Source organism: Sciurus carolinensis, chromosome X (genome assembly GCF_902686445.1).
Source record: "Sciurus carolinensis chromosome X, mSciCar1.2, whole genome shotgun sequence".
Taxonomy (NCBI): Eukaryota; Metazoa; Chordata; class Mammalia; order Rodentia; family Sciuridae; genus Sciurus; species Sciurus carolinensis.
Genome location: NC_062232.1, coordinates 40,545,286 through 40,570,893, shown reverse-complemented (window position 1 = coordinate 40,570,893; position 25,608 = coordinate 40,545,286). Strand labels below are relative to the sequence as shown.

Sequence of the window (25,608 nt, the reverse complement as noted above, 5' to 3'; positions counted from 1 at the left end):
GAGACTCCCCGTTCAGGAACCGAACTCAGGGAAGAGGATATCTAACCCGAGAGAGAAAAAAATGGGAGTGGGGAAAGCAAACTTAAGATCTACTTCTCTGGACTTAGTGGGTATGATGGCAGGGCCTAAAAGGATGGAAAGGGAGTGGGGAAGAGGGCCATGGAACCTGACCGGTGACTTTAGCCTCCTCCCTATAAATCTCATGTAATCCTGGTTCTAAGAAGGAAATAGGGAGGGTCTAGCTGTCTGGTGAGAGTCGCGGAGCAACAGCTGGGGCTGCGGATGTGACTGGGAACCATTTTTGCAGTATTTTTTTTAAGTTGTAGATGGACATAATACCTTTATTTCATTTATTCTTATGTGGTGTGTGGTGCTGAGGATCGAACTCTGAGCCTCACACGTGAGAGGCAAGCAATCTACCACTGAGCCACTACCCCAGCCCATCCTGCAGTATTCTTTTAAGGAAAAGAGAACTTTGGAACCTCACTGGTGGTAAGGGGCAGAGAGATGGCTTTAACCCCTGCCCCAAATAAACATCCAAGATAAGTCAACACAAAGCGTCAATAAAAGCAGCCGAGTGCACCACTCCTTCCAGTCAGGTAGTCACCTCCAAGTCCCTCCCTCCTCCACCACATAAGCCTTCAAGTCTTAGAGGCCACGTGGCACATTGGGGTTCTAGAGGCTGTGCCCGCTGACATCCCGCTCCGGACGGGGTCGAGAGGGCAGGGGGCTTTTCTGCAGGGCGCCCCTGGGCTGCGGACAGCTCACCTTCAGACAGGGGGCGCTTTGGCCTCGGAGAGACTACGGGACACGGGGGCGGACCCTACTGGGCGCACTCCTCCCACGCCGGTGTCAGGTTTACGGAACAGAGCTCCCAGGCCCGACGCGCGGTGTCCTGGAGGCCGCAAGGATTCCATTCGCCCTACCCGGCCCGGCTTGACCCTGTCCGGACGCGCCATGTTCGCGCGTGGGTCCCGGAGGCGCCGCTCCGGGCGTGTGGTGAGCGACAATCAGGGCAGCGGTGGGGGTCAGGAGTAAACTGAGGCCCAGGTGAGGGAGCAGGGCACAGGGATGGCCTGGAGAAGCCCCACAGAGGGTCCGGGAAACCCTAACCCAGCTCTCCCAGACTTGGGCTCTGGGGCTTCTGGAGGTGTTTGGATGAAAGAACATTTAGATCTGCTAGCCCAGGCTCCCTAATCACCTCTCTGCAACCCTGCGTCCTGCTGTGTCCCTTTTCCTGGGAACTGAGAGGGGATTCTGAGAGTCAAAAGACTGACTCTTGGGATGAACAGGAACGTCCTGATCTTTGAGAGAAGGGACCTCCACCCCTTTGGGGAAAGTAGACTGAGGGATGGGGTCCTACCCTTGTAGTGTTCCCCCATGCTTAGAGTGGAGAGACTGAGATTTGAGGTAAAAGGACTTCCAGGCTCCCACTTGAGCCTAGGAGCTTTTGACTTCCCATATGGGAGGGTCTTTCTTTTCCTTTAGAGGAAGTCCTTTGACCAGGAAAGGTGGGGTCTGGGTTCGGTGATCCAGAGGAATGAATAGTCCTTGTAGATAATGAGGGATAAAAGCCAAGCCTTCGTGGGGTGGGGGTTTCTGGATGGAGCAGAGACCTCCTGAGATCCTAGGGGATGGTCCCCAGTTTCTCGGATATGAGGGAGTGAAGACAGGGTTTGGGGGACAGGCTCTTGAATTTCTAAAGGGAGGGACACGTTTTATGTGGGGATCCCATGAAGGATGGGGGTCTTAGATTTCTACCCTGTGGAATCAGACGGCTGCTTGCCTTCTGGGTGAAGTGACTGGGATGAAGCCTGGGAGGGGATGCCCAGATTAGGGACTCTGTTCCGGTGGGATGAATACCCTGATTCTGGGGGAAGTGATGAGATCTGAGGTTGGTGGGACGTGTCCAAGGCTGGGGGAGAGGCAAGAATAGCACAAGGAGAGTAATTCCTTGAAAAATGAACATACGGGGAGGTGGCCTCAGTTGCCCCGCCTCTGGCTCGGTTGTCTTCCTCCCCCGCGCTCCAGGCGCTGTCCCAGCCTGCCCAGCGCTGCCCTAGTGGGACAGGCCCCAGCGTGCGGTCGTGGGCCTGGGAGTGGAGGGGCAGGCGTTGACTTTTCCCTCTCTGCTCCGGCACCTTGCCTGGCCCTGCGTCTGCCTCCGCCTACTACAGCCTCCAGAGGCAGAGGACCCAGACCGGGGCCAGCCCTGCAACTCCTGTAGGGAGCAGTGCCCCGGCTTCCTGTTGCATGGCTGGAGGTAAGTGAACCTTTCCCAGGACCTCCACTCTGTCAGAGCCCTGCCCTCAGGGAAAACTACTGGAGGCTTACGCCACGTCCCTAGGCTTTTGCTCCGCCCACAGGGAGAGCTCACTAGGGAAAAGAATCTCAAGCTAAGGCTGGGAGCCCTGCCCCTAACTCATTACCGCGATTCCTGTTCCCAGGAGAGCTCCGCCTACTACACAGTCCCGCCCCCACCCCAAAAGAGGCCTCCCCAAGCCTGACTCGGGTGATTCTCTGACCCTGGCTCTGAGGACCGCCTGTGCATTCCCATCCCCCTTCTCGAGGACTCCACTCTTCTCTGGGGCCCAGTATCCTATCCTCCTACTGGAGCCCACAGCCCACCTCCCCAGCACGCAAGTTCAGAGCCTCATCAGGAGGCTCTGGAGCCTCAGGAGCTCTGCCTCCAGGGAAATGGAGTTCCCCCACAAAGCACAGAGCCTTTCTTGACGGGAAGTTCCTAGATTTAGAACTCCAGTCTCAGTTCTGGAGTCCCGCCACTCTCAGACCCACAGCTGCTGCTTGGAGAGTCTGATCCAAGTCCCAAAACAGGAAAGTTAGATCATGTTCTTGAGACCCTACAGCCCCTTCACATTGCGTGACTGGAGGTACAGGCTACAACACACAGGCTACAGCCCCAACCCCAGTTCCCTCTGCCCCTATCTTATAGCCCGGCCAGAAGCCAGAAGCTGGGCCCCTCATAACCAGCACTCCAGTCTCCACAACCTTGGCCACAGGCTCACAGCCAGGCCCTGGCTCTTTGCCCCACCTCCTGTCAGCTCCAGTCCCAAGGCCCAGAGCTCCGTACTCACAGCCTTTGGTTTGGTGATAATCTGCATGTCCTGCTGTTTAGTTGAATTTGGGCTGTGAAGGGATCCAGGGAGGGTCTGGATAGGCTACTCCTTAGTAACTGACCACCCATCTTGCCCCCCTCAGAAAGATCTGCCAGCACTGCAAATGCCCTCGGGAGGAGCACGCAGTGCATTCGGTACCTGTGGACCTGGAACGCATCATGTGCCGACTAATCTCAGACTTCCAGCGCCACTCCATCTCGGATGATGACTCAGGCTGTGCATCAGAGGAGTATGCCTGGGTGCCCCCGGGCCTGAAACCTGAGCAGGTGACCATAGACTACTGGAGAATGAGAGTGGGTTGCAGGCATGCACACAAACACTCACACACACACACACAACACTCAAACAGGAATCTGTTTCTGGAGCAATGCTAGAGTATGTGGTCAAACTTCCACTGTCCTTCTGACCCCTCTTGACGGAGGGGGCATCAGTTCCCTCCCCACTTCACAGATACCCTTGAGTGATCACTGGACCAGTTCCCCAGGACTTATTCACCCACTCTTATTGCACCCCTCGCCCCAGGTTTTATCACAGCACTTCATTACCACATCATCATTGACGACTGATTCATTCCACAAATAATTATTAAGCATTTACTGTAGACACAGTTCTAAGCACTGTGGACACAGCAGTGAAGAAAACACAAAATAGGGACTAAGGGTGTAGCTTAATGGTAGAGTACTTGCCAGCATGCACAAGGCACAAGGTTGAGTCCCCAGCAGTGCAACACACACACATGCATGCACGCGCGTGCACACACACACACACACACACACACACACAAAATGATAAAATATATCTTGCTGAGTGCAGTAGCACACATCTGTAAGCCCAGTGACTCAGTAGGCTGAGACAGGAGGATTCCAAGTTTGAGACCAGCCTCAACAATTTAATGAGACCCTAAGCAACTTAGTGAGACCCTGTCTCAAAATTGTGAAAAAGAACAAAAAAATTAAAAGGACTGGAGATGTAGCTCAGGAGTAAAGCACCCTAAGGTTCAGTCCACAGTACCAAAAAAACCAAACATATCTTCCCATATGAAGGTTAGATTCCTGAAAAGAGCAATAGCCAATAAGCAAACATATAAACATACAGTCATCCTTTGGTATCCTTGAGGGATTGGTTCCAGGACCCCTCATGGATAACAAACTCAGTAGATGCTCAAGTTCCTTATATAAGATGGTGTAGTGTTTGCATATAACCTACACACATCCCCCCGCACACTTTAAATCCTTTCTAGATTACTTGTAATGCCCGATACAATATAAATGCTCTTTAAATATTTGTATTGTTTACAGGCTGGGGGTATAAATCAATAGTAGAACGTTTGCCTTAACAAGTCCGAGACCCTAGGTTTGATCCCCAGCACCTTAAAAAAGAGGTATCGCTTAGGAAACAATGACAAGGAAAAAAAGTCTGTATGTGTTTAGTACAAGTGCAATTTTTTTTTCAAATCTTGATCCACAGTTGGTTGAACCTGATGATGTGGAACTTGCAGATACAGAAGGATAAAATTATGTCAGATGGTCTAAGGGCTATGGAATAAAAAAGCAGGGAAGGAGCCAGATGCAGTGGTTCAGGCCTATAATCCCAGTGACTCCAGAATCCAAGAAAGGAGGATCTCAAGTTCAAGGCCAGCATCAAGAGTTTAGTAAGGCCCTGTCTCAATCAAGAATAAGAAGGGTTAGGGATGTAGCTTAGTGATAGAGGGCTTCAGGGTTCAATCTCCAGTACCAGAAAACAATAGCAAGGAAGGGGAGTGGAGGCTGGAATCGTTATAAGGAACTCAGGTAGGCCTTTGTGAGAATTTAATGTCTGGCTGGGCATAGTGATTCATGCCTGAAATTCCTGCACCTGGGGAGGTTGAGGAAAGAGGATTGCAAGTTTGTGACCATCCTCAGCAATTTAGCGAGACCCTGTCTTACAATTTTAAAAAAAGAGGGGAACCAGGCTTGGTGGCACATGCCTGTAATCACAGCAATCCCATCAGCTCGGGAAGCTGAGACAGGAAGATCGCAAGTTCAAGGTCAGCTTCAGCAACTTTGCAAGGCCCTAAGCAACTTAGTGAGAACCTGTCTCAAAATAAAAAATAAAAAGGGCTGGGGATGTGGCTCAGTGTAAAGTGCACCTGGGTTCAATCCCTGGTACCAAAGGGGAAAAAAAGAATTTAATGTCTGAGCTGCTCCAAAGGATGTGAAGAAGTGAGTCTTGCAGATATCTGAAGTTATGGCAATCCAGGTAGCTGTGTTAATACCCAGAGGCAGGAGTGTGCTTGGCAGATATGTGTGAGGAAGAGAGCAAAGGGGACAGCAGGTGGAGATGAGACCAGAGAGGTGGCAGGGCCATGGAGAGGGCTTTGTAACTCTCAATGAAGGGGCAGTCACTGGAGGGTTATGAGCAAGGAGGGATATGATTTTGTCTTAGGAGTTAACAGGATCTATGACTGCTGTGTCAGCCTGTAGGAATGAGGGAGGAAGCAGGGAAAAGAATGAGGAGGAGGCAAGTGACTACTGCGACACCTGGTGACTGTGCTGGTGGTGGAAGTAGCACATCTAATCCTGGAGAATGAATATATATATATTTTTTTCTCCAGTGCTGGGGATGGAACCCAGGGCCTTGAATATGCTAGGCAAGAGCTCTACCACTGAGCTGCACCCCCATCCCCAATTCTGAGTATATTGTGAAAGTAGAGCTGGTAGGATGAGAGAACTTGCCTGTGGGGGTCAAAACAAAAGAGTGAAAGATGACCAAAGAATAGGTAGATGGATTCGCTGGTATGAAAATTGCCAGTTGGTTATAGTGGCCCACACCTGTAATCTCAGTGGCTCAGGAGGCTGAGGCAGGAGGATCTCGAGTTCAAGGCCAGCCTCAGCAACTTAGCAAGACCCTATCTCAAAATAAACATTTTTTAAAAGGGCTGGGGATGTGACTCAGTGGTTAAGTGCCCCTGGGTTCAATCCCTGGTACCAAAAATAAATAAAAGAGGGAGTTGCAGATTGAGGAGCTTAAGTTTGTTTCTGGTCATCTGGAGTTTTAGGTACCTGTTTGAGATCAAAGTGGCCACACTGCCTGGAACTCAAGGAACAGGGTATGGACTGGAGATAAGTATTTGTGACATTTTAGCCAACTGACAATTTTTACAGTTCTGAGATTGGAGATGCAGTTCCCAAGAAGTGAATGTAGACAGAGGCAAGAGGTTCAGAGACTGAGCCCTAGGATCCCTGCACATTCAGGGGTCAGCTAATTGAGGAGGAAACAAAGGGACAGAGGCAGAACAGTTGGAAAGGTAGGAAGGAAATGCACAGTGTGACGTCCTGGAGGCCAAGGGAAGAAACTGTTTCCAGGAAGAGAGAGTAATCAGCTGGGCCCAGGGCTACTAAAGGTCAACTCCAGTAAGTACTGAGACCTGAACAATGATTTCAACAATATGGACATCATCAATGACCGGAACATCTTTTGAGGAAGGGCAGAGCCGGAAGTCCGAGATGGTAAGGTCAAGAAAGAATGGGAGGAGAGGAAGCAGAGTGCATGTAAGCGCTTACAACTCTTGTGAGGAGTTTTGCTATACAGAAAATGGAGAAAAGTGGAGCATAGCTGGAGGAGAAAGTGGGGTCAAGACATATGGGAACTCTCAGCACGTTTGGGAGCGTCAGGAAGAAGGGAGAATCAAGAGACTTTCTTTTCTGTCGAGTTTAATTTTCTTAGAGAAGCAGGGACCCACCATCTCACTGCATCCCTACCCACCCAATCTCAATTATTTTCTCCTACCCCCCCACCATGTCCTCCCAGGTATACCAGTTTTTCAGCTGCCTCCCAGAGGACAAGGTCCCCTATGTCAACAGTCCTGGGGAGAAATACAGGATCAAGCAGTTGCTGCACCAGCTGCCCCCACACGACAGTGAGGTGAGAGAGAAGACAGAGCATGCCGGGTAGAGAGTACAGCCTGGGCAAATGCAGGACAGCTGGAAATGGGCAGGGTCAGAGGAGGAGAGGTAAACTGAGCTGAGCTGAGGTCTGAACAGGCAGGGGCCATCAGGGAACATTCCTTGGCAAAACCACAGCTTGGCCTTGGAAGAAGGAGGAAGGGGTAGGTATTTAAGGCAGGAGGCACCAGCTCTAGAAAATTCTAGAAGTCAATTTTGTGAGTGTGGGTGAAGTCTGGAAGAGCCCTGCTCTCCCCAGGCACAATATTGCACAGCACTAGAAGAGGAGGAGAAGAAAGAACTAAGAGCCTTCAGCCAGCAGCGGAAACGGGAGAATCTGGGACGTGGCACTGTACGCATCTTCCCAGTGACCATCACTGGGGCCATCTGTGAGGAGGTAAATTATGAAGGGCCTTGGATTGAAGGACCTGGGGTGCAGGGCCCGCCTATCAGTCCCTGCAAAGCTGAGGCCTGTCACTCGAGCCCCAGTGGGCTGTCTCTAGAGTCCCCTCTACTGGACTGGATGTGTCTCCAGAGCCCACTGATAGATAGGACCTGTCCCTAGGATGCCACAGTTGGGTATAGATTATCACTAAGGAGGCCTTGGTATATCCTCTCCATGGTTTCTTCCCTCCATGCAATAATAGACATGAGCCATGGGCTATCTCTCTTGACCTCTGATGGTCAGTACTTGTGCTTGAGGACTGATCCATAGGTTGTAGGTATGGCTCAGTGACAGAGCATAGTTTAGTCTGCCCAAGGCCCTAGATCCAATTCCCAGCACAAACAAACTGACCCACAGTGGCAGGACTTGTGTCCAAAACCAAGTGGTGAGTGGAATTATCTCTAAGGCTTTCTCTGGTGGATTGAGCCTGTCCTTAGAACCTACTGTTTATTGAAGTCTGTCGACAAGGTCCTAGTGGGTAGAGGCTATCTCTATGGTTCCCCTGCTCAATCTGTTCTATATGTCTGCCCCATCCCCCTATGTGAGACGATTGCCTGTAAGGTCACCCTCAACATGTAGGGCCTGTTTCTATGGTTTTTCCCGTGAGCAGGGTCAGTCACTAAGTCACCCCTGTAAGTGAGAACTGTCTCACCGTTACCCTGTAAGTGATTCAAAATATTACAGCTGGGCAGAATGGCACACATGCATAATCCCAGTGGCTTAGGAGGCTGTGGCCGGAGGATCACAAGTTCAAGGTCAGCCTCAGCAACTTAGCGAGGCACTAAACAACTTAGCAAGACCCTATCTCAAAATAAAAAGGGCTGGGGATGTAGCTCAGTGGTTAAGCACCCATGGGTTTGATTCCCATTACCAAAAAAAAAAAAAAAAAAAAAAAAAAAAAAAAGTTATCCTATAGGTGGGGCCAATCATAAAACTTCACCATGGGAAAGGCCCAAGTGCGACATATCTGGCTGACCCAATCCATCTGACTGTTTTGGTGATGGTGACTGTGTCTGTCTGTCATTTGGCAGTGCGGGAAGCAGATTGGAGGTGGGGACATTGCGGTGTTTGCCAGCCGCGCAGGCCTGGGTGCCTGCTGGCACCCACAGTGTTTTGTGTGCACCACATGCCGGGAGCTGCTTGTTGACCTCATCTACTTCTATCATGCTGGCAAGGTCTACTGTGGGCGTCACCATGCTGAACGCCTGCGCCCTCGCTGCCAAGCCTGTGATGAGGTTTGTGCTTCTCTGCCCAGGGGTGGGAGTGGAGGGTGGAAAGGGCCAGGGCAGACCCTTCTGACAGCCACAGATGGCCTGCGCCTTCCAGATCATCTTTTCCCCTGAGTGCACAGAAGCTGAGGGCCGGCACTGGCATATGGGTCACTTCTGCTGCTTCGAGTGTGAAGCTTCGCTAGGAGGGCAGCGCTATGTCATGCGGCAAAGCCGCCCCCACTGCTGTGCCTGCTATGAGGCCCGACATGCGGAGTACTGTGATGGCTGTGGGGAGCACATCGGTGGGTGAACATAATGGGACTGGATGGAGGGATGTGTGTATAGCTGGGCCACAGCCACACCTCACCAGGCCCCATCCCCCACTACACTCTGTCCTTTAAGTCAGTCCCAGCACCACAGTCCAGTGCTTTTCACTGCAAGTTCCATCCCCAACATCCCAAGCTTTGCCACACTTTCGAAAGCCTACTTACAGGTGAGGCCACCACTACCTGTCTCCACCCACTAGCAGTGCACCCTCCAGCTGCAGCCCTCTAAGTCTAGCCTCTACTGCCCTACACCCCATTTTCTTCCACTTTCCTGTATCAGCCTAGATTAGGTCCCACCTTCTAGTGACACCATACCCTCTAAGCTCTGCCACCGCCACCCAGACCTCTTCTTGAGGCCCAACCTTTGTCTCACCTTGACCTGAAGTCACCCCCGACCCCCACCCCCGCTTAATGTCTAAGTCTGTCTCACATCATAGAGTCCAATAATCAACCCCACTCCCAGAGGGGGCACCCTGGGCAATAAAGGGAGGTGGGTGAGTGAGACATCTGCCAATCTCCAGGAGAGAAGGAGGATGAGGAGCCATGGGGTGTGGACCAAACCCCATTCCAGAGGATGATACCATTTCGGGATGGGGGAGGGAAATCAGGGCGCACTGCCTCCAATCCCCCTTTTCCCAAGGAAGGCCCTATTCATGAGGGTTGGGAGTATGCCTGCCGTTCTGCCTCAGTCCCCACCCCCGACTTTGATCCCCACAGGCCTGGACCAGGGTCAGATGGCTTACGAGGGCCAGCATTGGCATGCTTCAGACCGCTGCTTCTGCTGTAGTCGCTGCGGTCGAGCCCTATTGGGCCGTCCCTTCCTGCCTCGACGAGGCCTAATCTTCTGCTCGCGAGCCTGCAGCCTTGGGTCTGAGCCCATGGCTCCAGGACCCGGCCGCCGCAGCTGGAGCGCAGGCACAGTCACCGCACGGCTTGCAACTTCCACATCCTCTTTCTCTGCCGCGGAGGCGGCTTCAGAGACCGCCACCAAAGGCACCTGCACGGAGGCAGCGCCTGGTGAGAGCCACGCCCAGTCGCAGCCTGGTCCCCCGCCTCAACCTGAGCCCTTCCCCTGGACTCGCCCAGGCCCCGCCCACAGCTTGACCCAGCCTCCTTTGCCACACCACCCCAAGCCAGGTCTCCTGCCCCAGCTACACCCGCCTCCTGAACCATGGGTCCGCCCTGCTTCTGTACAGAGTGCATGAATTGCTCCATTTCATCTCTGCCGGAGCCCAAGTTCCTCCATTCCTACAACCTGTCACCCTCCACCCTCTGCACTTGGGCCCCACCTCTATTCTGTGGTAAACCCAATCTACTCCAGCCCATACCTCCCCAACTTCTAAGCGACTTCCCGGACCCCTGGCCACGCCCCATACACCATCCTACCTCCGTCCTTCTGCATTCTTTCTTCCTACCTTCTCCACCCAGTCTGCACCAGGCTTCAGAATTCCTGAGCTCCCCATCACCGACCCTTGTCCTCACTTCCCCAATCCTAGTGGGGGGAAAAGGAGAAGGCCTTTCCACAAGCCTCCTTGCAGGTGGGGGCAGGTGGGGTTGCAGATACAGGAAGTCTCTCCATCTCTTGTTTTCCAGCTACAGGAGCTGAGGAGCCCTCTCCCTTTCTGAGAGGGGCTCCCCACCGCCACTCCATGCCAGAGCTGGGGCTCCGCAATGCTCCTGAGCAACCCCTGGAGTCTGTGGGGCAACCGGACCTGTGTCCTGATGATAGTGCCTTTGGCCGCCAAAGCACCCCACGTGTCAGCTTCCGTGACCCACTGGTGTCAGAGGGAGGTCCACGAAGGACCCTGAGTGCACCTCCAGCCCAGCGCCGCAGGCCACGAAGTCCCCCACCCAGGGCCCCCAGCCGTCGCCGCCGTCGCCACCACCACCACCACCATCACCACCGCCACCCTGGCCGACGTGGTCACCATCGCTGTGACATGGGATCAGGGTCGGACTCAGGATCTTGCTCCAGCACACCCTCCACCCCCAGTTCTGAATCCTCTGAGGATGATGGATTCTTCCTAGGGGAACGTATTCCACTGCCCCCACATCTGCGCAGGCCCACAACCTCTCAGGACAATGCAACTGAGACTTTAAGCTCTGTGACACCAGAGCTCCATGGGGACCCTCGCACAGGGATGCCTCGCCAGGCCCGAGACAAGAACTGCATCGTGGCTTAAAGGCAGGCAGCTCTGGAGGGGGGTCCATTCTCTAATTGTAGATGATGCCCCCCCAAACTAAGTCAAATACCCTTTCTTCCTCCCTCTTTCTTCTGTTTGTATTATTGAAGTAATTTAATATTTGTTGTAAAACAGGCCTGGCTTCTTTGCCTCCTTACTCCAGGTCCCCCCACTTGGATGCTTGAGATTTGTTCACATTTGATCAAAGGATTAATTTATTCATCATCATAGATTTTAACAATGTTTATTATTTATTTCTCTCCCCACAGAACCGCCCCCACACACAATGAGGAGGTTATTTGGAGTGGGTCAGCAGGTGGAGTGTACACTCTGAAATCCTAGGCACCCACTTCCCTTATTTTGTGGTTTAGGTGGGAGTATGGTCCAGGCAAAACTGAATACTGCAAAAGGGAAGGGGACCTAGGCATACCATAAAGGTGACCATACCCAGGAGGATTGATTGGCAGTCTGGAAGAAAAAATTCTTCCAGAAAAGGCACTGTTACCTCAACAGGGGGCTAGAAGTTGGTTGGCTGGGAGTGTTGTGGGAGTGGGAAGAAGTGTTTCCCAAGAGGAGTTATTTTCAAATTGCAGAGAAAAATGAGGGAGTTCACCTACACCGGGCCATCTGTAGGGTCTGCAGGAGGAAAAGAGAGAAAACATTGGATGGAGCCATGTGCCCACTTTACAGACAGGAATGCTTAAGCTTATGGCATAAGGGCATTATTCCTTGGGGGATACCTTTACTTCTTTGCTCTCTCAGCAACACACACACACACACACACACACACACACACACACTAACACTTACCAGTGGGGGTTGCTGTATGTCTTTGTTGCCGAAGAGGGAAGGTGAAGTAGGCATCATAGCCAAAGAGGCACGTAGCTATCAGTCCCAGTACCTGGGGTTGGAGGTGAGAGCGAGGGAGTTGGATTAGGTGGTTGGCCCACTCAGCCTCTTAACTCCCTATGTCCACCACCTCGAGGGACTGCCCCATGCAGGACGGTAATTCCAGTCTAGGTTGGGAAGCCCCAGAGCCACAGAGAATGGCCAGGAGGCTGGATTCTACCCCACTCTGCCCCTAGTACCTCTCAACACAGGACAGTCAGCCACATGTAGGGGGCACATTTCATCCTACATTTGAGACAAAATTCTAACAGATGGCAATCTAGCATGTTTATACTTCCAACAAAGGTCCTGTGTCTGACAACAGGCAGGCCTTTACAGTAAATGATCTTTTGGAGATAAACCATGGCTGGGGCCAGACTTTCCTGTTGGCTCTGAGAATAAGTGTGGCCTGCTGAGGGTCATACAGTTTTTGCCAAAAGCAGAGGCAGATGGTCCCTGGATCTTTAAACCCTTTTCCCCATCCTCTGGAGATGTCTCCACAGCCTTTACCCCTGCAGTGATTTTGGAGTTGCTTCTGCCTTCAACAAGGACAAAAATGGAGGTGATCAGGTAGAGGATCGATGCTATGAGAGTTCGGAAGAAATCCTGTGAGGTGTAGGAAGAGGGAAGTCAGCAACCACGGTTCCCCAGACAATCCCAACTGCCCAAGCCCCTGCCCAGCCTCGCCATTTTTGACCCCTTCTCACACTCCAGGGCCAGTTGATGAATGATGCCTTGGTGTGCAGGCCACACATGTAGATGACAAAGTAGACAGCGGCAAGGATCATCTCAATCACAGACAGAGAGGAGAACCATGATGTGGAGGCACTGAAGCAAATCAGAATCACCAGGCACAATATCTGGAAGGGTGACATGGGAAAGGGCATCCCAGTTAGTTCCCGGAGCTGAGGGAACTGATTAAATTGGGAGAGTAGAGGTCTCAAACTTAAACGAATACCAGAAAAAATAAATGAAATCCACTTCTCAGAGCTGACGGTGTACCTCAGAGATAGACTGCTTGCATGCACAAGGCCCCAGGTTACATCCCTAGCACCCCGCCCCCCAAAAAGTCCACTTCTCAGAAACCTACCAGGCCTGGAAAAAAGTGACACACAATAATTGCTAAACACTTTCTGTTTGCTCACTGTGCTTGGAGCAATGTGTTATTTTGTTTGTTTGTTTGTTTGTTTTTTCTAGGGTTTGAACCCACAGGCACTTTACTACTGAACTACACAATCCCAGCCCTTTTTATTTTTTATTTTGAGACAGGGTCTTGCTAATTTGTTGAAGCTGGCCACGATCTTGTGCTCCTCCTGCCTCTGCGTCCCAAGTAGCTGGGATCACAGGCTTGCGCCACCATGCTGGGTTCCAAGCGTTGTTCTAAGTTAAAAATATTAATTCATTTAGTCATCGCAACCACCTAACGAGCTAGATACTATTAGTATCTCTGTTTTACAGATGAGAAAAGTGAGTCAGAGAGGTCAAGTGGCTTCTCAGGGTCACTCATCAAGTAAGGAGCAGAGCTGGGTGCCTCAGTTCCCCGCTTTCCCTTCTAGGATATCGGCAGCCCGAGGGGAGTGGCTCTGCCAGGTGTTTCGTGAGCAAGGCAGGCGCCAGCTTCCAGACCATAAGGAGGCGGAACGTGCGGTTCCCCCAGCAACCCCTTTGGGAAGCGGTGAGAGTGACACTGGAGGGGCAGGGCTCCGTTAAAGGCGCCGCACCACTCTCACGAGTGACTCAAAGGCGGCGCCCCCTTTGAGGGGCAGGGAACCTTGCCGCCTGAAGAGCCGAGGACCTCCCGCCCAGTCCCAAAAGGGCAAGAAAGAACTGGCGGAGGGTGGGGCACACTACCCTGCAACACTAGTGCACGGGGCCCCACCCCAACAGGTCCCGCCTCTGGGCGCATTGCCAGCCCGCCCGCCAGTGTCCAGGCCGCGCCACGCCCTGCCACGGGAGGCACCCCACTTCCCAGGCCCCCGGACCCCTTTGCCGAGTCCACTCACTGAGTCCAGGAGGTCTTCCGCCGCCAAAGCCCCCCACATGAGTCATAGGCTCCTCGCTTCACCCATGCTCCACCAGTTCTCCAGCACCCTCCCAAGTCCCACCAACTCCCGCTGCACCCCTAGTTTCCAGCCTCTGCCGCGAACCCAGCCACCTGCGCCCCAAGGCCCAGCGCCCCGACCACGTGCCTGCCTCACCCCGGACCGTCCAGCACCGCGTGGTCCCGCCACCCCACCCCGCCTTTGCCCACCCGCTGGCCCGGGCACGCTCACAATCTCGGCAAACAGGAGAATTCCCTTGCGGGTGCGCGAGTAGCTGGTGCAGGCGGCCCAGCAGCCGGGGGCCGAGAGACGCTCGGAATCCGCCATGGCGTGGGCTGGAGTCCCTGCGGGCGCAGAGGATCTGCTGGCTCGCTGGCTCGCGGGCTCGAGGACGCTGCACACTCAGCCGTCGTGCCCGCCGTCTGGCCGGGAAGGAGGCCCCCGGGGCGAAGGAGGAGTGAATCACCGCGCTGAGCCCCAGCAGGCGGGGCCGGAGGGGGCCGGGCCAGGTGGCTGCCGCCCCGGAAGCCCCCTCGCCCCGCCCGCCAAGGACAGTCCCAGCCCCGCGCCAAGCCCCGAGGCTACCCCATCTCCAAGGTGCTTTGCAGCTCCCAGTACCGGGCGCGGGAATACCAAGACCCTTCACCTTTTTAAAGTGCAAAACAAGGGCTGCCTCCACTTAGAACTGCGGGAATCTGGCTTTGGGAGGGAGTGACTCAGTTTCCTCAGCTGAAAACCAGCCGAGGTCATGGTTAAACACGAAAGATTCGGGGCCAGGTATGTTTCCAGAATTCGGAAAATTTTAGATATTAAAAAAGTTTTCCCGGTGCATATATATTACTTAACATTCTCAGTGAGGTCTTGGGTGTTTAAGTTATTTCCTCAAGGAAAGCTGTGAATGTTCACAACAAGTGGGATAAATAAGGATAGAATATTGTTTTTCATCAGATCAGGTCAGCTTGTATAGCCAATTGGTACCAAACCTGTAGCAGTCATGGGGCAGTCAGTTTCTAGAGCTTTTGGACTTTGGAATTTCGGATAAAGAATAGTGGAGTGACATAAATCTCAGCAGTGATGAGAATGAGACCCTGCAGATGCAAAGGCTGAGTGACAGCAGGACCTGATGAGCATGGAACTGCTCAGTAAATGGGGGTGGACATTGTTCATAGGTTTAGAGCCAGGACAGCCCAGGGTCTGATTCTGTGCAGTGCAATTCCAGAAAAGTCTTGACCCTAAGTGCCAGACCTCAGTTTCCAGTTCTGAGGGAAGAGGTAGCCCTAGATGAGGAATGGGGAAGGAGCACAATTTTATCACTGGGAGCTTGGCGAGATAGGGCATGGCTCCTGGAGTGCAAGGCTGAAGACATAGTTGTCGTTTGCAGTTATTATCCTGAGCAAGTAACTTCTGGCTCAGGAGACATACATACACCTGGTTACCTGAAATCAACATCCCAAGGTGTTCCGATGAACACACTCTCTAGACTGGATGTTCGTTTTATTCTCATCTCATTTGAGGTGGAGAGTCATAGTGGGATTCATAGGATTCACCCCAGGGACCTGCCAGCTTTCCCTCTTCCAAACACAGATTTAAGGTTGCTGAAACAGTGACTGAATAGTGGAAGGGGTAGAAACATATTTTCCCCAGTGCTGAGTGTGTGCTTTCCATTTTGGTGAGGAATGCCCAAATTTCTTGAAGGAAACAAACTCAGCTACCTCAGGGCCTTTGCACTTGCTGTTCCAGTGGCTTTCAATGCCCTTCCCCCATAACTAGTGATCTGATTTCTGATCATTCAGGTTCCAGCTCATATGTTATGTCTTCCAAAAAGCTAGCAGCCCACCATGGTCTCCCCCAACACAACCTCCTTTGGCAATTTTTGTAATTCTCACTTCTTTCTGAAATTGTCTTTTGTAAATTGGGGGGGGGGGACAGTACCGGGCATTCAACCAGTGAGTCACATCTCCAGCCTTATTTTGTATTTTATTTAGAGACAGGGTCTCACTGAGTTACTTCGCGCCTCACTTTTGCTGAGGTTGGCTTTGAACTTGTGATCCTCCTGCCTCAGCCCAGGATTACAAACATGTGCCACAGCACCCAGCCACTTTTATAAATGGTCTTATCTTTCTTATCTGACATATGCCTACCCTCACTATATCTGCTCCACACAGACGGAAATACATATTTTTGGAAATGTAACAATAAGCTTTATTCATCCTATAGATGGAAATCTTTGTTTTATTCCACAAGTATCTCCAAAATACTCCCATGCAAGGTATACAGCTAAGGTTCTATTAATACTTATTAATTATAGGTGAGATTAAGAGGACAGGTTCAGAAATCAGGCTTTGATTAACTCTTGCTTCAACCCCTCCACACACACACACTTCAAGCTATTTATATTTGGGGCCTTACTTTCCCCCTCTGTGAAATGGGTCTAGCAGGCTAGTTGAGTAGGCTGGTAACTAGATGAGAATAAATATTGCACTAAAACCACTAGCAGGGATGAGGCTAGGTCAATGTGACTGGGGTTACTGTTATTAGTTTCATGGGTGTGACTGTGTTTATAGGAATGGGACTCTAGAACCCTTTCCTGACATCTGTAGAGCCACACCTTCCCCAGGCTCTGAGTCAGGGGTAGCAGGAATAGGGACACACAGCCTTGCAATGTGTACAGTACTAACCATTCAAATGTTCTTCATAATCCAGCTCCAGTACAACCCCTGACTCTCACACTCTGACACTTTAATTTCTCTCTCCCCCTCCACACCTCTTCCCCATAGGGGCGAAAGTTGCCATTTCCGGTCAGACCACAGCTTCCCTCCTTGGGAGGTTGGGGCTGAGTGTTCAGGATGTGGTGACAGCAAAGGTGACCTGACATTTCTGGTCTCAGCCTGCATCTGTCTCAGGTCTAACCCAGTTAGAATCCCACTGGCCTAATAAGCCCCAGCTGTGGGGCTGCGCTTCCAGGGTGGAGGAAATTCTGTGTCTCTCTAGGGAACCGGAACGCCCAGCATATGGCGTGTTCGCACAAGCCCCACTGCAGTTCGTCACCATCTATGGAAAAGGGGGCGTGTCCAAAGGGTTCTTACTGCCCTTTTTAGCCTGGCCCAACCCCAGGCGCTGACTCACACCTTCCCAGCTCCTGTCCCAAAGGGGGCTCCAGGGCCCCAGCCTGTACCCTGAGGGTGGCAGTCTACGTGCCAGCAAAAGCTGGCCTCTAGGCCGGAAATGGGAGACCGCAGGTTCCTGGCAAAGAAAGTCGCCCTGCTTCTAGACTTGCTATCCCTATGTAAGTTAAGGGTGTGAAGGGTTCTGAGCCTGGACAGCAGGTATAAGCTGAGGGTACTACCATAAGAGCTCCACGTCTGCATCCCCCATGCCACACGCATATATGAGAGCCTTTCACGTCTCCTAACGAGTGAAATAAATGAGTGGGGAGAGGAGCAGGAGTAAGCAAAGAGAAAACGAAAGGGGAGCAAGCGCGCTGGGCTGAGTGAGGATGGACCGAGGTGAAGACTCATCTAGAGACTTCAAAGAAACTGCCCGCAGCTTGTCAGAGGTCCTCCTCGAAACCGGATCGACTCGCCACCTCCTTTCAAGCGTGAACTGGGAAGCCCCACCCCTCCTGGAACACCTGGCAAGTCAAGACTAGATCGAACCATTTTATTACATCCCCCGCCCAGAACAAGAAGCGTGGGTCTGAGTGGGTCTGGGAAGACCGGGCCGCTGACGCCTGGAGGGAAGTGTGGGACAGTGACTCTGCAGTGGGAGAGAAGACCAGACAAGTGGAAGCTCTTGGCCCCAGTGCTAGTGCACTGAGGTCAGGGCACACAAGAGCCAGAATGGACCATAAGTGAGCACGGAGCCCTGTGTGGTCTGCTCAGTGCCTTCTCCTTCCAGCTGCTGTCTCCTGAGCAAGCTGCGCAGCCCCTGAGAGCCCTAGGGCCCGTGAGAGCCGCTCCTCACTCGGCACCAGCCAGGGCCCTGGGGAACCAGGGATACAGTCGTCCGGGTCCTCCGCGCGGTGCTCAGATGGAGGAACTGCAGGACCGTGGGCCGCTGTCTCTGGACTAGGCTCAGGGCTGCCCCTGGTATTTGGCGTCCTCCTGAATTGAGGGTGGTGAACTGGGGAAATACCGGCGTTGTGAGACATCATCATCGCCCGACCCCCAGCATCTGGACAGCAATCTGGGAATGGCGGGGCTACAGTTTAGATAAATGGAGTGGAAAAACAGCAATTAGGTCCCATAGCTTAGGGTGCCCTGGAGAGCCCAAGGGCGGCAGGAGACAGAGACCCCCTTCCTTAGAGAAACCTTCCTTCACCGCCCTGGAGGTGTCCTTCAGTGGCTAGTACCACCCCTCAGAAGTCCCAACACCTCCTTTCTCTAGACCCTTCCCTGTCTTAATCTAGGGACCCCCCCTCCTGGCACAGAAATCACTTCCCATAATCCCTAAAGGAAATCAAACCATAACCTTGGCTTTGGGACTATTAATCTCTCCAGTCTAAGAATTTTGACTATTCCCTTTCATCCCACCTCGACTCCCAACTTTTCCCTTATCAACCCTTTGTCTCTCAGAACTAAACTCTCTACTTTCTAGATCTCCATCCCATGTACTACCAGATGAAATCTGATTCTGCCTTGCCCTCCGAGGACTAAGACCGTTCCTTCTGAACACCTGCTTTATTATTAGTACTCCCTTTTTATCTTTTTTTTTTAATTTTGAGACAAGGTGTCACTAAGTTGCTAAGGTTGGCCTCGAATTTCAATACTCCTGCCTCAGCTTCCCGAATTGCCATGATTACAGGTGTGGGACACCATGTCCAACTGAACACCTACCTGCTTTTACCCCAGATCTCTTCCTTTCTTTTCCCGACCTAGAATGCTTCCCCTCTGAAATTCCTATCTCGGGAAGGCTCCCCTCCCACCCTACTTTCAAAAATATCCTAATCCCACTCAGACACCAAACACTGATCCTCCCCACTGAAACCACCAAACCCCTTCTACCCTGCTAACCTTTTCTTCCCCTCATAGATGCCTAATCCCCTTCCCTGGAAAACCAACTGCATCCCTTCTGGGACCCACCCATCCCCTCCTGCTTGCCAGGTTGGGTCTCATTAGGCCTTTGAAGCACAAGGTGGAGCCGGGAACCTCCAGCGCGGATCCGATCCACGGCCTGGGCATGGGAAAGACCCTGTGTTGACTCTCCGTTGATATGGAGAATGAGATCACCGGTCTGCAAGAATGCAAAACAGTGGTGGTGTAGGAAGGGCATATGGAGAGCACCTGGACAAAGGTGATCACACCTATGAAAGGAGGGTGCTTAGAGCTAACCTGCAAATGACCACAACGATGTGCTGGCCCGTCCTTCAGCAACCCACGCACGGCCAGTGGAGCATCACCCACATCTCGGCCCCCGCTTAAGGTGAGTCCAAAGCCTGTGGGACCGCGGACTAGCTCCACAGAGAACCGACCAGAGTCCTGGAGTGACTTTGACGCACATCTTGTCTTACACTGGGTGGCTCGAGGTGGCGCAGTACGCATACCCAGAGTCTCTGTCTGACGATGCTGGAATAAGGACGCAAAACGTACTTTGACTGCCTGCCCTAAAGAAGATGACTTCAAACACAAGGGTGAGGTGGTACCTGAGGTCGGCGTTCCACAACATTGGTATGAGGCAGGCGACTGTCTGTGACTTCTATGTCTGCAGAGTCCAGCACACTAATGGCTGAAGGACGAAAGAGGTGGAGGGCTATCAAGGGACACAGCTAGGACCAGCCCCTAGTTAATATTCTGGCCTCGCCTTGTTGCCTGGCCACTATAATTCTCAGACTCCCACCATTTAACTATTTAGGGACCAGTTTCCTCTCCACAGTAATCTAAAAGTCTCAGCTCTTATGAATAAACATCATGACCCAGCCTTCTTAAAAACAGTGCTGGGCAGGCTATATGATCAATCCTCCAGACCTCCCTACCTGATGATAACACGCAGACCCCACGCCTCACAGAAGCGACAGTGGAAGCTGCTAGTTGAGGATTGGGCTCTTGAACATCCCAGGCCCCGCCCTCTAATTAGCCTCCAAACTCCACCCCATTCCTCACGTTTCAGGCAGCACCTCCAGGCGCTCAGAGCCTCCACCTCTGGATTAGCATTCAACAAGTACCCGCCCCCAGCACGCTCCAGGCTCCACTCCCCAGAAATAACCTTCCAAGCTCCGCTGACCAGATTAACCATTCACTCCAGCACCCTCAAAGAGTCGTCTGGCGCTCGCCTAGCTCAATAGCCCTACAGGAATATGTTAGAATAACCCCAAGGCCCTGCTCCCTCGAAGAGCCCTCTGAACCCCGCCCTCCCGACCCAATCACACCCCTGGGCCGCACCCAGGCCCGTAACTGACAACTCGGGGGCCAGTCACCTCCAAACACAGCCCATCCCAATCCCGTCCCACCCCCGCCCCTCCCCGCTCCCTCCCCGCTCCCTCCCCGCTCCCTCCCCGCTCCCCGTCACGCACCCTCCTTGGGGCGCAGGCGCAAAGTGGCGCCCGCCCTGCGTACCAGCGCCGACAGGTCCGCAGCAGCTCTGGCCGCCAGGGGGCGCGCGTCCAGCCGCCCCAGCAGCCGCCGGGCTCTGGGGCCAGCCGGCAGGGGAAGGCCGCGGCCTGCGCGGAAGAGGGGACAGGTCAGCGCACACTCGGAGCTTCCAAGAATGCCCACGATTCCAGAAGTCCTGAGACCTAGAAATGCTCCTCAACAGGCCCGGAGACTCCTGGCCACTCCCTTCATTGTTCCGAAAGTCGCCGACTGTCCCTCTCCTCTTTTGGGACCCCTGACCGTCGCCGGTATGCCGGGGGACCCCCGCCTTGTCCACACCATGTCCCTGCAGGTAGCCATTTCACTCAAGTAATCCCGGACCCCTCCGATCACCAGATCGATTTCTCGGGAGCTCCTTGACTGTCCCTTAAATAACTCTAGATGCCAAACTTCTCCCACCATGTCTCTAGGGACCCTGCCGGACACCACACACACACACACACACACACACACACACACACCCAGCCCTGGGACGCCCGATTTCCCCTCCACATCTCCTAAGCAGACCCTGCTACTCCTAAGAGATCCCTCAGAGGCCCATTTACCCCACATGACCCACGTACCTGTAGATGCCCCCTCCAAAGATCCCTAGAGATCCCCGTTCTACCCCTCCGCCCCGGCAATGCACTAAGACACTGCGTGGCCAGGTGTCCCCAGCAACCACGGACGGACCTCGCCCGGCATACCTTCCAGAGATTCCCGCTGGGTCTTTTGCACCGCCTTTCTGCTTGGGTGTGTGTGGAGGGGATGTGTGAGTAGCGGGCCTCGAGCTATGGTGTCCCCAGACCCTTGGGTGCACGTTCCCCTAGAGACCCCTAGGACACTATTCCACCTATGCCTGGTGTGCCGCCCCTCTACTGTGTTGTGAGGGGTGCTGACTTGGAGCACAGCCCTTGACTCTGAGACCCTGCCCACAACCATTGCTGCTTGGCCTCCAGGGCTGCTGTTTACCACCTGTAGAATAGAAAAGGTGAGGAGCAGACAGGCGGGGCAAAGATGACATGGGACACCCTTCCCTCCCTTCCCCACCCTACTCCCATACCTCCTCTGCTCCTCCTAGGGTCTGCAGCGCCCCTTGAGCGCGACTCCATAGCCAGTAGTCCGCGGGGTGGACTCTCAGCTGCCCAGCAACTAGTTTTGAGCACAGGGGCACGCTGATCTGGCGGCCTGCCCAAGCCTGGACGTGGCTGAGGCCGGCCAGTTCCATGCCTGGAGCCCCGACCTGCGCTGTGACCTACCTGGCCACTGGCACCGAGGCCTGGCTGTAGGAGCCAGTAGGAGCACTTGACCTCATTTTCACTGAGGCATCACTGCTTCTATTAACTGAGGACCCTGGTTAAAATTAAAAAGCCTGACCTTACCAACAGTTGCAGAAGATATAGAGGAAATGGAACTCAAATGGAACTGTTGAATGAAATGTAAACGGCATAGCAAATTTGGAAAACAGTTTGGAAGTGTCTTAAAAAGTTAAACATATAGGTGTGATCCAGCCTGGGTATTTATTTACCTTTTTTTTTTAAAGCAGACTTCTACACTAAGATTTGTACATAAATGTCACCTTTATTTCCGGTCATATTCAGCTTGAGCTGCCATAACAAAATACTACAGCAACTGGGTGGCTGAAACTACAGAAATTTAATTTCTAACAGTTCTAGAGCCTAGAAAGTCCAAGATCAAGGTGCTGGTTCATCAGCTGCTGGAGAAAATTCTTTTTGTCTTGCAGATGGCTTCCTTCTGGCTCTGTCCTCACATTGAGTTGACAGTTGAAGAGAGAGATCAGAGGGAGACAGAATCCCTCTCTCTTTCTTCCTTTTTTTTAATTTGGGGGGGAGTGATGGTGATCAAACTCAGGGACTCATGCATGGTAGGCAAGCATTCCACCACTGAGACATATCCCCAGCCCTCTCTTCCTTTTCTTGTAAGGCTATATTATTGTCCTATCTGATTAGGGCCCCTCCTTAGGACTTCATTTAACCTAAATTACCGCTTAAAGACCCAGTCTCCAGATACCGTCACATTGTTGATTACAGTTTTTTATTATTATAAAAAGGGAATTTATTAGATTGGTTTACATGACCATTGTGGATAGTCCCACAATGGCCTTCTGCAGGCTGGAGACCTGGAGAAACCAGTAACTGCACAGTTCAAGAATCTGGAGCTTCAGAAAAAAAATGGAACAATCAATGATGCATCTTTACTCCAGTACTGAAGGCCTGGAAAGTCTCTGGAGAGTCACCATTAAGAGTCCACTTTGGCAGAGTGAGTCTGATGTCTTCAGGCAATCACAACAGCAATCAAAGCACCCACTCTAGAAGAATTGAGCATGCATCTGCTTGTGCTTCTACTTTTTTTTTCCATCCAGGCCCCCAACCTATTGGACTATGCTGCCCACATTTAGGGTGTGTCTCCCCCTCACTGACACACCTTGAAGTCTCTTAATCTTAGGCATCTTTTTGATCTAAGAAGGTGAACAACTCAGATTAGCCATCAGGACTCCCCTGTGTATATTTCAGAGTGTATGGGTTATCGTAGTTTAAGGTAGAGGTATTGTAGTGTGTCTGATGTGGCACTGTGTGGCACATTGTGGGGTGTAGGGCACATCAGTGGGCTTGCAGGTGGGCTGGTAGTTAGGTCTTTAATGTGAATTTATCAGGGGAAGGGGGCACACAATTCAGTCCATAGCATTTGTTAATGACCCAAAACTGAAAACAACCCAAATGTTCATCAGTAGGTAAATGATTAACACATTGGTATATTTGTACAATGGGATACAACTCAACAATAAAAAAGAAGTGAACAATTTGGATGGAGCTCAAAATAATTATGCTATTGGCTGGGGAGTATAATTCAATGGCAGAGAACACACTAAGTGAGGCCCTTAGATCAATCGCCAGCACTACCAATTTTTCCTCAAAATAATTATGAGCCAGGTGTAGTGGCCCACAACTGTAATCTCAGCTACTTCAGAGGCTGAGAGAGGAGGATGGCAATTAGGAGACAATTTAACAGAAACACTGTCTCAAAATTAAAAATAAAAAGGGCTGTGAATGTAGTTCAGTGGTAGAGTCACTTGGGTTCTGACCCATTACCTCCAAAATAAATAAACAAAGAAGCAAAATAAGTAAAATAAGCTACATCCACCCCCTGTCAAAAGATTACATGAAGCTGGGCATGGTGGTGCATGCCTGTAATCCCAGCAATTTAGGAGGCTGAGACAGGAGGATTGCAAGTTCAAAGCCAGCCTCAGTAACTTAGTGAGGCTCTAAACAACTTAATGAGACCCTATCTCAAAAAATAAAAAGGTCTGGGGATGTGGCTCAGTGGTTAAGCACTCCTGGGTTCAATCCTCAGTACCAAAAAAAAAAAAAAAAAAAAAAAGATTTCATGAACTGGGGCATGGTGGCATACACCTGTAATCCCAGTGGCTAGAGAGGGTGAGGCAGGAGGCTCACAAATCCAAAGCCAACATCAGCAAATTAGCAGAGACACTGTCTCAAAATAAAAAGGAATGGAAATGCTGCTCAGGGAATGCTGCTCAGTGGTTGGGCTCAATCCCTGGTACAACACACACACACACACACACACACACACACACACATATAATGTAGGATTCTTTCTTCCTTTTTTTTTTCTATACTCAGAATTGAACCTAGGGGTATTTTGCAACAGAGCTACATCCCCAGTCTTTATTAATTTTATTTTGAGAGGGGGGTCTTGCTAAGTTGCTGAGAATCTTGCTGAGTTGCTGAGGCTAGCCCCAAACTTATGATCCTCCTGCCTCCACCTTCCAAGTTGCTGGGATTGCATGCACCACCAGTCCCAACTTGTAAGATTCCATTTATACAAGTATCTAATAACATAAATTGATATATAGTGACAGAATGGATCAGTGGTTACCTGGAGGAGGAGCCAGAGACAGGAAGGAGAAATTAAAAGAGAGGCAAGGGAAAACGCTTCACAGGGATGGTTCTCAATCCTGATAGTACTTGTTTCACAAATGTACACATTACATTCAAAACCTATCAAATTTTATGTTGGTTCCACTATTAGAAAGGTTTGATTAAATTAATAAATTGGGGTGGGGTTGTGGCTCAGTGGTAGAGCGCTCGCCTAGCTCACGTGATGCCCTGGATTCGATCCTCTGCACCACATAAAAATAAAATAAAGGCATTGTGTTCACCTACAACTAAAAAATAAATATTTTTTAAAAAGAAACAAATAAATAAAAATAAAGTTTAAATTCTTTTTTTTTATGGTGCTGAGGATTGAACCTGGGCCTTGTGAAAGCAAGGCAAGCACTCTACCAACTGAGCTATATCCCCAGCCCAAAGTTTAAATTAAAAAAAAAATTAATAAGTTGGGTGGGACTATGAGAGATATTGACTTAAATTCATGAATGAAGTGAAGCTTAAAGGGGTTAATTGTTTTATTATATTCGTGAATGGATGAAGCTGAGAGGAGCATTGGTTCAAAATCACAAGGATTAAGGGAGCTTGGCCTTTCCTAGTGTGATTGTAATCAATATTAATTAAAGATAAGTATCAACACTACTACCAAACAGCTTAGATGGGCACAATGCAGGTGACTTGGAAGCTTTATTACTAATTCCATTGGCAATCCTGCCACACACACAACTCATCGCCCCCATTTTCCAAAGGGGTACATTAGGGCTCCAGATGACACAGTGGCTGGGGCTCCACCTTCCCATTTGTATTTCATCTGAACTTCTTACCCTCTCAGCAGCCTCGGTGACACAAGCACCCCTCCTCAGTCCCAGGCTTTGTCCCTGGCCCCGGAATTGTGACCCTGCTGTCATTGGCTTCTCTGTGCATCCCTACTCAGTGTCCTGAAACTCCAAACCTTGTA

General features: G+C 51.5%; 3 protein-coding genes across 8 annotated transcripts; 1 reads left to right on the top strand and 2 right to left on the bottom strand.

The window, feature by feature from the left end:
* Window positions 1-682: 682 nt before the first annotated feature.
* Prickle3 (prickle planar cell polarity protein 3) lies at window positions 683-11,448 on the top strand. 2 transcript variants are annotated; one of them, XM_047536453.1, is made up of 9 exons: window positions 683-999; window positions 2,178-2,263; window positions 3,220-3,403; window positions 6,927-7,040; window positions 7,320-7,457; window positions 8,537-8,740; window positions 8,832-9,018; window positions 9,760-10,059; window positions 10,636-11,448. In XM_047536453.1, exons 1-9 carry the CDS (start codon window positions 958-960, stop codon window positions 11,223-11,225), a joined length of 1,845 nt encoding a protein of 614 aa, XP_047392409.1. In that variant the 5' UTR covers window positions 683-957; the 3' UTR covers window positions 11,226-11,448. The 2 variants fall into 2 exon arrangements, with proteins under 2 accessions (XP_047392409.1, XP_047392408.1); XM_047536452.1 differs by having other exon boundaries at window positions 950-1,050; window positions 10,636-11,447.
* A 5-nt stretch (window positions 11,449-11,453) lies between these two features.
* Window positions 11,454-14,614, bottom strand: Plp2 (proteolipid protein 2). Its single transcript, XM_047536454.1, has 5 exons — window positions 14,387-14,614; window positions 12,821-12,973; window positions 12,624-12,719; window positions 12,036-12,126; window positions 11,454-11,861 (listed from the first exon to the last, which is right to left on the bottom strand). Exons 1-5 carry the CDS (start codon window positions 14,480-14,482, stop codon window positions 11,839-11,841), a joined length of 459 nt encoding a protein of 152 aa, XP_047392410.1. The 5' UTR covers window positions 14,483-14,614; the 3' UTR covers window positions 11,454-11,838.
* A 3,186-nt stretch (window positions 14,615-17,800) lies between these two features.
* Magix (MAGI family member, X-linked) lies at window positions 17,801-21,979 on the bottom strand. 5 transcript variants are annotated; one of them, XM_047535762.1, is made up of 7 exons: window positions 21,785-21,979; window positions 21,429-21,696; window positions 20,664-20,810; window positions 19,797-19,879; window positions 19,486-19,719; window positions 19,237-19,387; window positions 17,801-18,340 (listed from the first exon to the last, which is right to left on the bottom strand). In XM_047535762.1, exons 1-7 carry the CDS (start codon window positions 21,947-21,949, stop codon window positions 18,033-18,035), a joined length of 1,356 nt encoding a protein of 451 aa, XP_047391718.1. In that variant the 5' UTR covers window positions 21,950-21,979; the 3' UTR covers window positions 17,801-18,032. The 5 variants fall into 5 exon arrangements, with proteins under 5 accessions (XP_047391718.1, XP_047391720.1, XP_047391717.1 ...); XM_047535764.1 differs by having other exon boundaries at window positions 19,255-19,387; window positions 21,785-21,978; XM_047535761.1 differs by having other exon boundaries at window positions 17,801-18,355; window positions 21,785-21,976.
* Window positions 21,980-25,608: the final 3,629 nt, after the last annotated feature.

Bases quoted from the DNA above. Each gene is read 5' to 3' on its own strand.
- Prickle3 (XM_047536453.1), top strand. From the start codon at position 958: ATGTTCGCGCGTGGGTCCCGGAGGCGCCGCTCCGGGCGTGTG. The intron at 3,404-6,926 runs GTGACCATAGAC...ATGTCCTCCCAG, and splicing joins CGGGCCTGAAACCTGAGCAG to GTATACCAGTTTTTCAGCTG. The intron at 7,041-7,319 runs GTGAGAGAGAAG...TGCTCTCCCCAG, and splicing joins TGCCCCCACACGACAGTGAG to GCACAATATTGCACAGCACT.
- Plp2 (XM_047536454.1), bottom strand. From the start codon at position 14,482: ATGGCGGATTCCGAGCGTCTCTCGGCCCCCGGCTGCTGGGCCGCCTGC. The intron at 12,974-14,386 runs GTGAGCGTGCCC...TCACCCTTCCAG, and splicing joins TTCTCCTGTTTGCCGAGATT to ATATTGTGCCTGGTGATTCT. The intron at 11,862-12,035 runs GTAAGTGTTAGT...TTCCTCCTGCAG, and splicing joins ACATACAGCAACCCCCACTG to ACCCTACAGATGGCCCGGTG.
- Magix (XM_047535761.1), bottom strand. From the start codon at position 21,949: ATGGAACTGGCCGGCCTCAGCCACGTCCAGGCTTGGGCAGGCCGCCAG. The intron at 21,697-21,784 runs GTATGGGAGTAG...TCTATTCTACAG, and splicing joins CCCTAGGAGGAGCAGAGGAG to GTGGTAAACAGCAGCCCTGG. The intron at 20,811-21,428 runs GTATGCCGGGCG...TCTTCCGCGCAG, and splicing joins CCAGCGGGAATCTCTGGAAG to GCCGCGGCCTTCCCCTGCCG.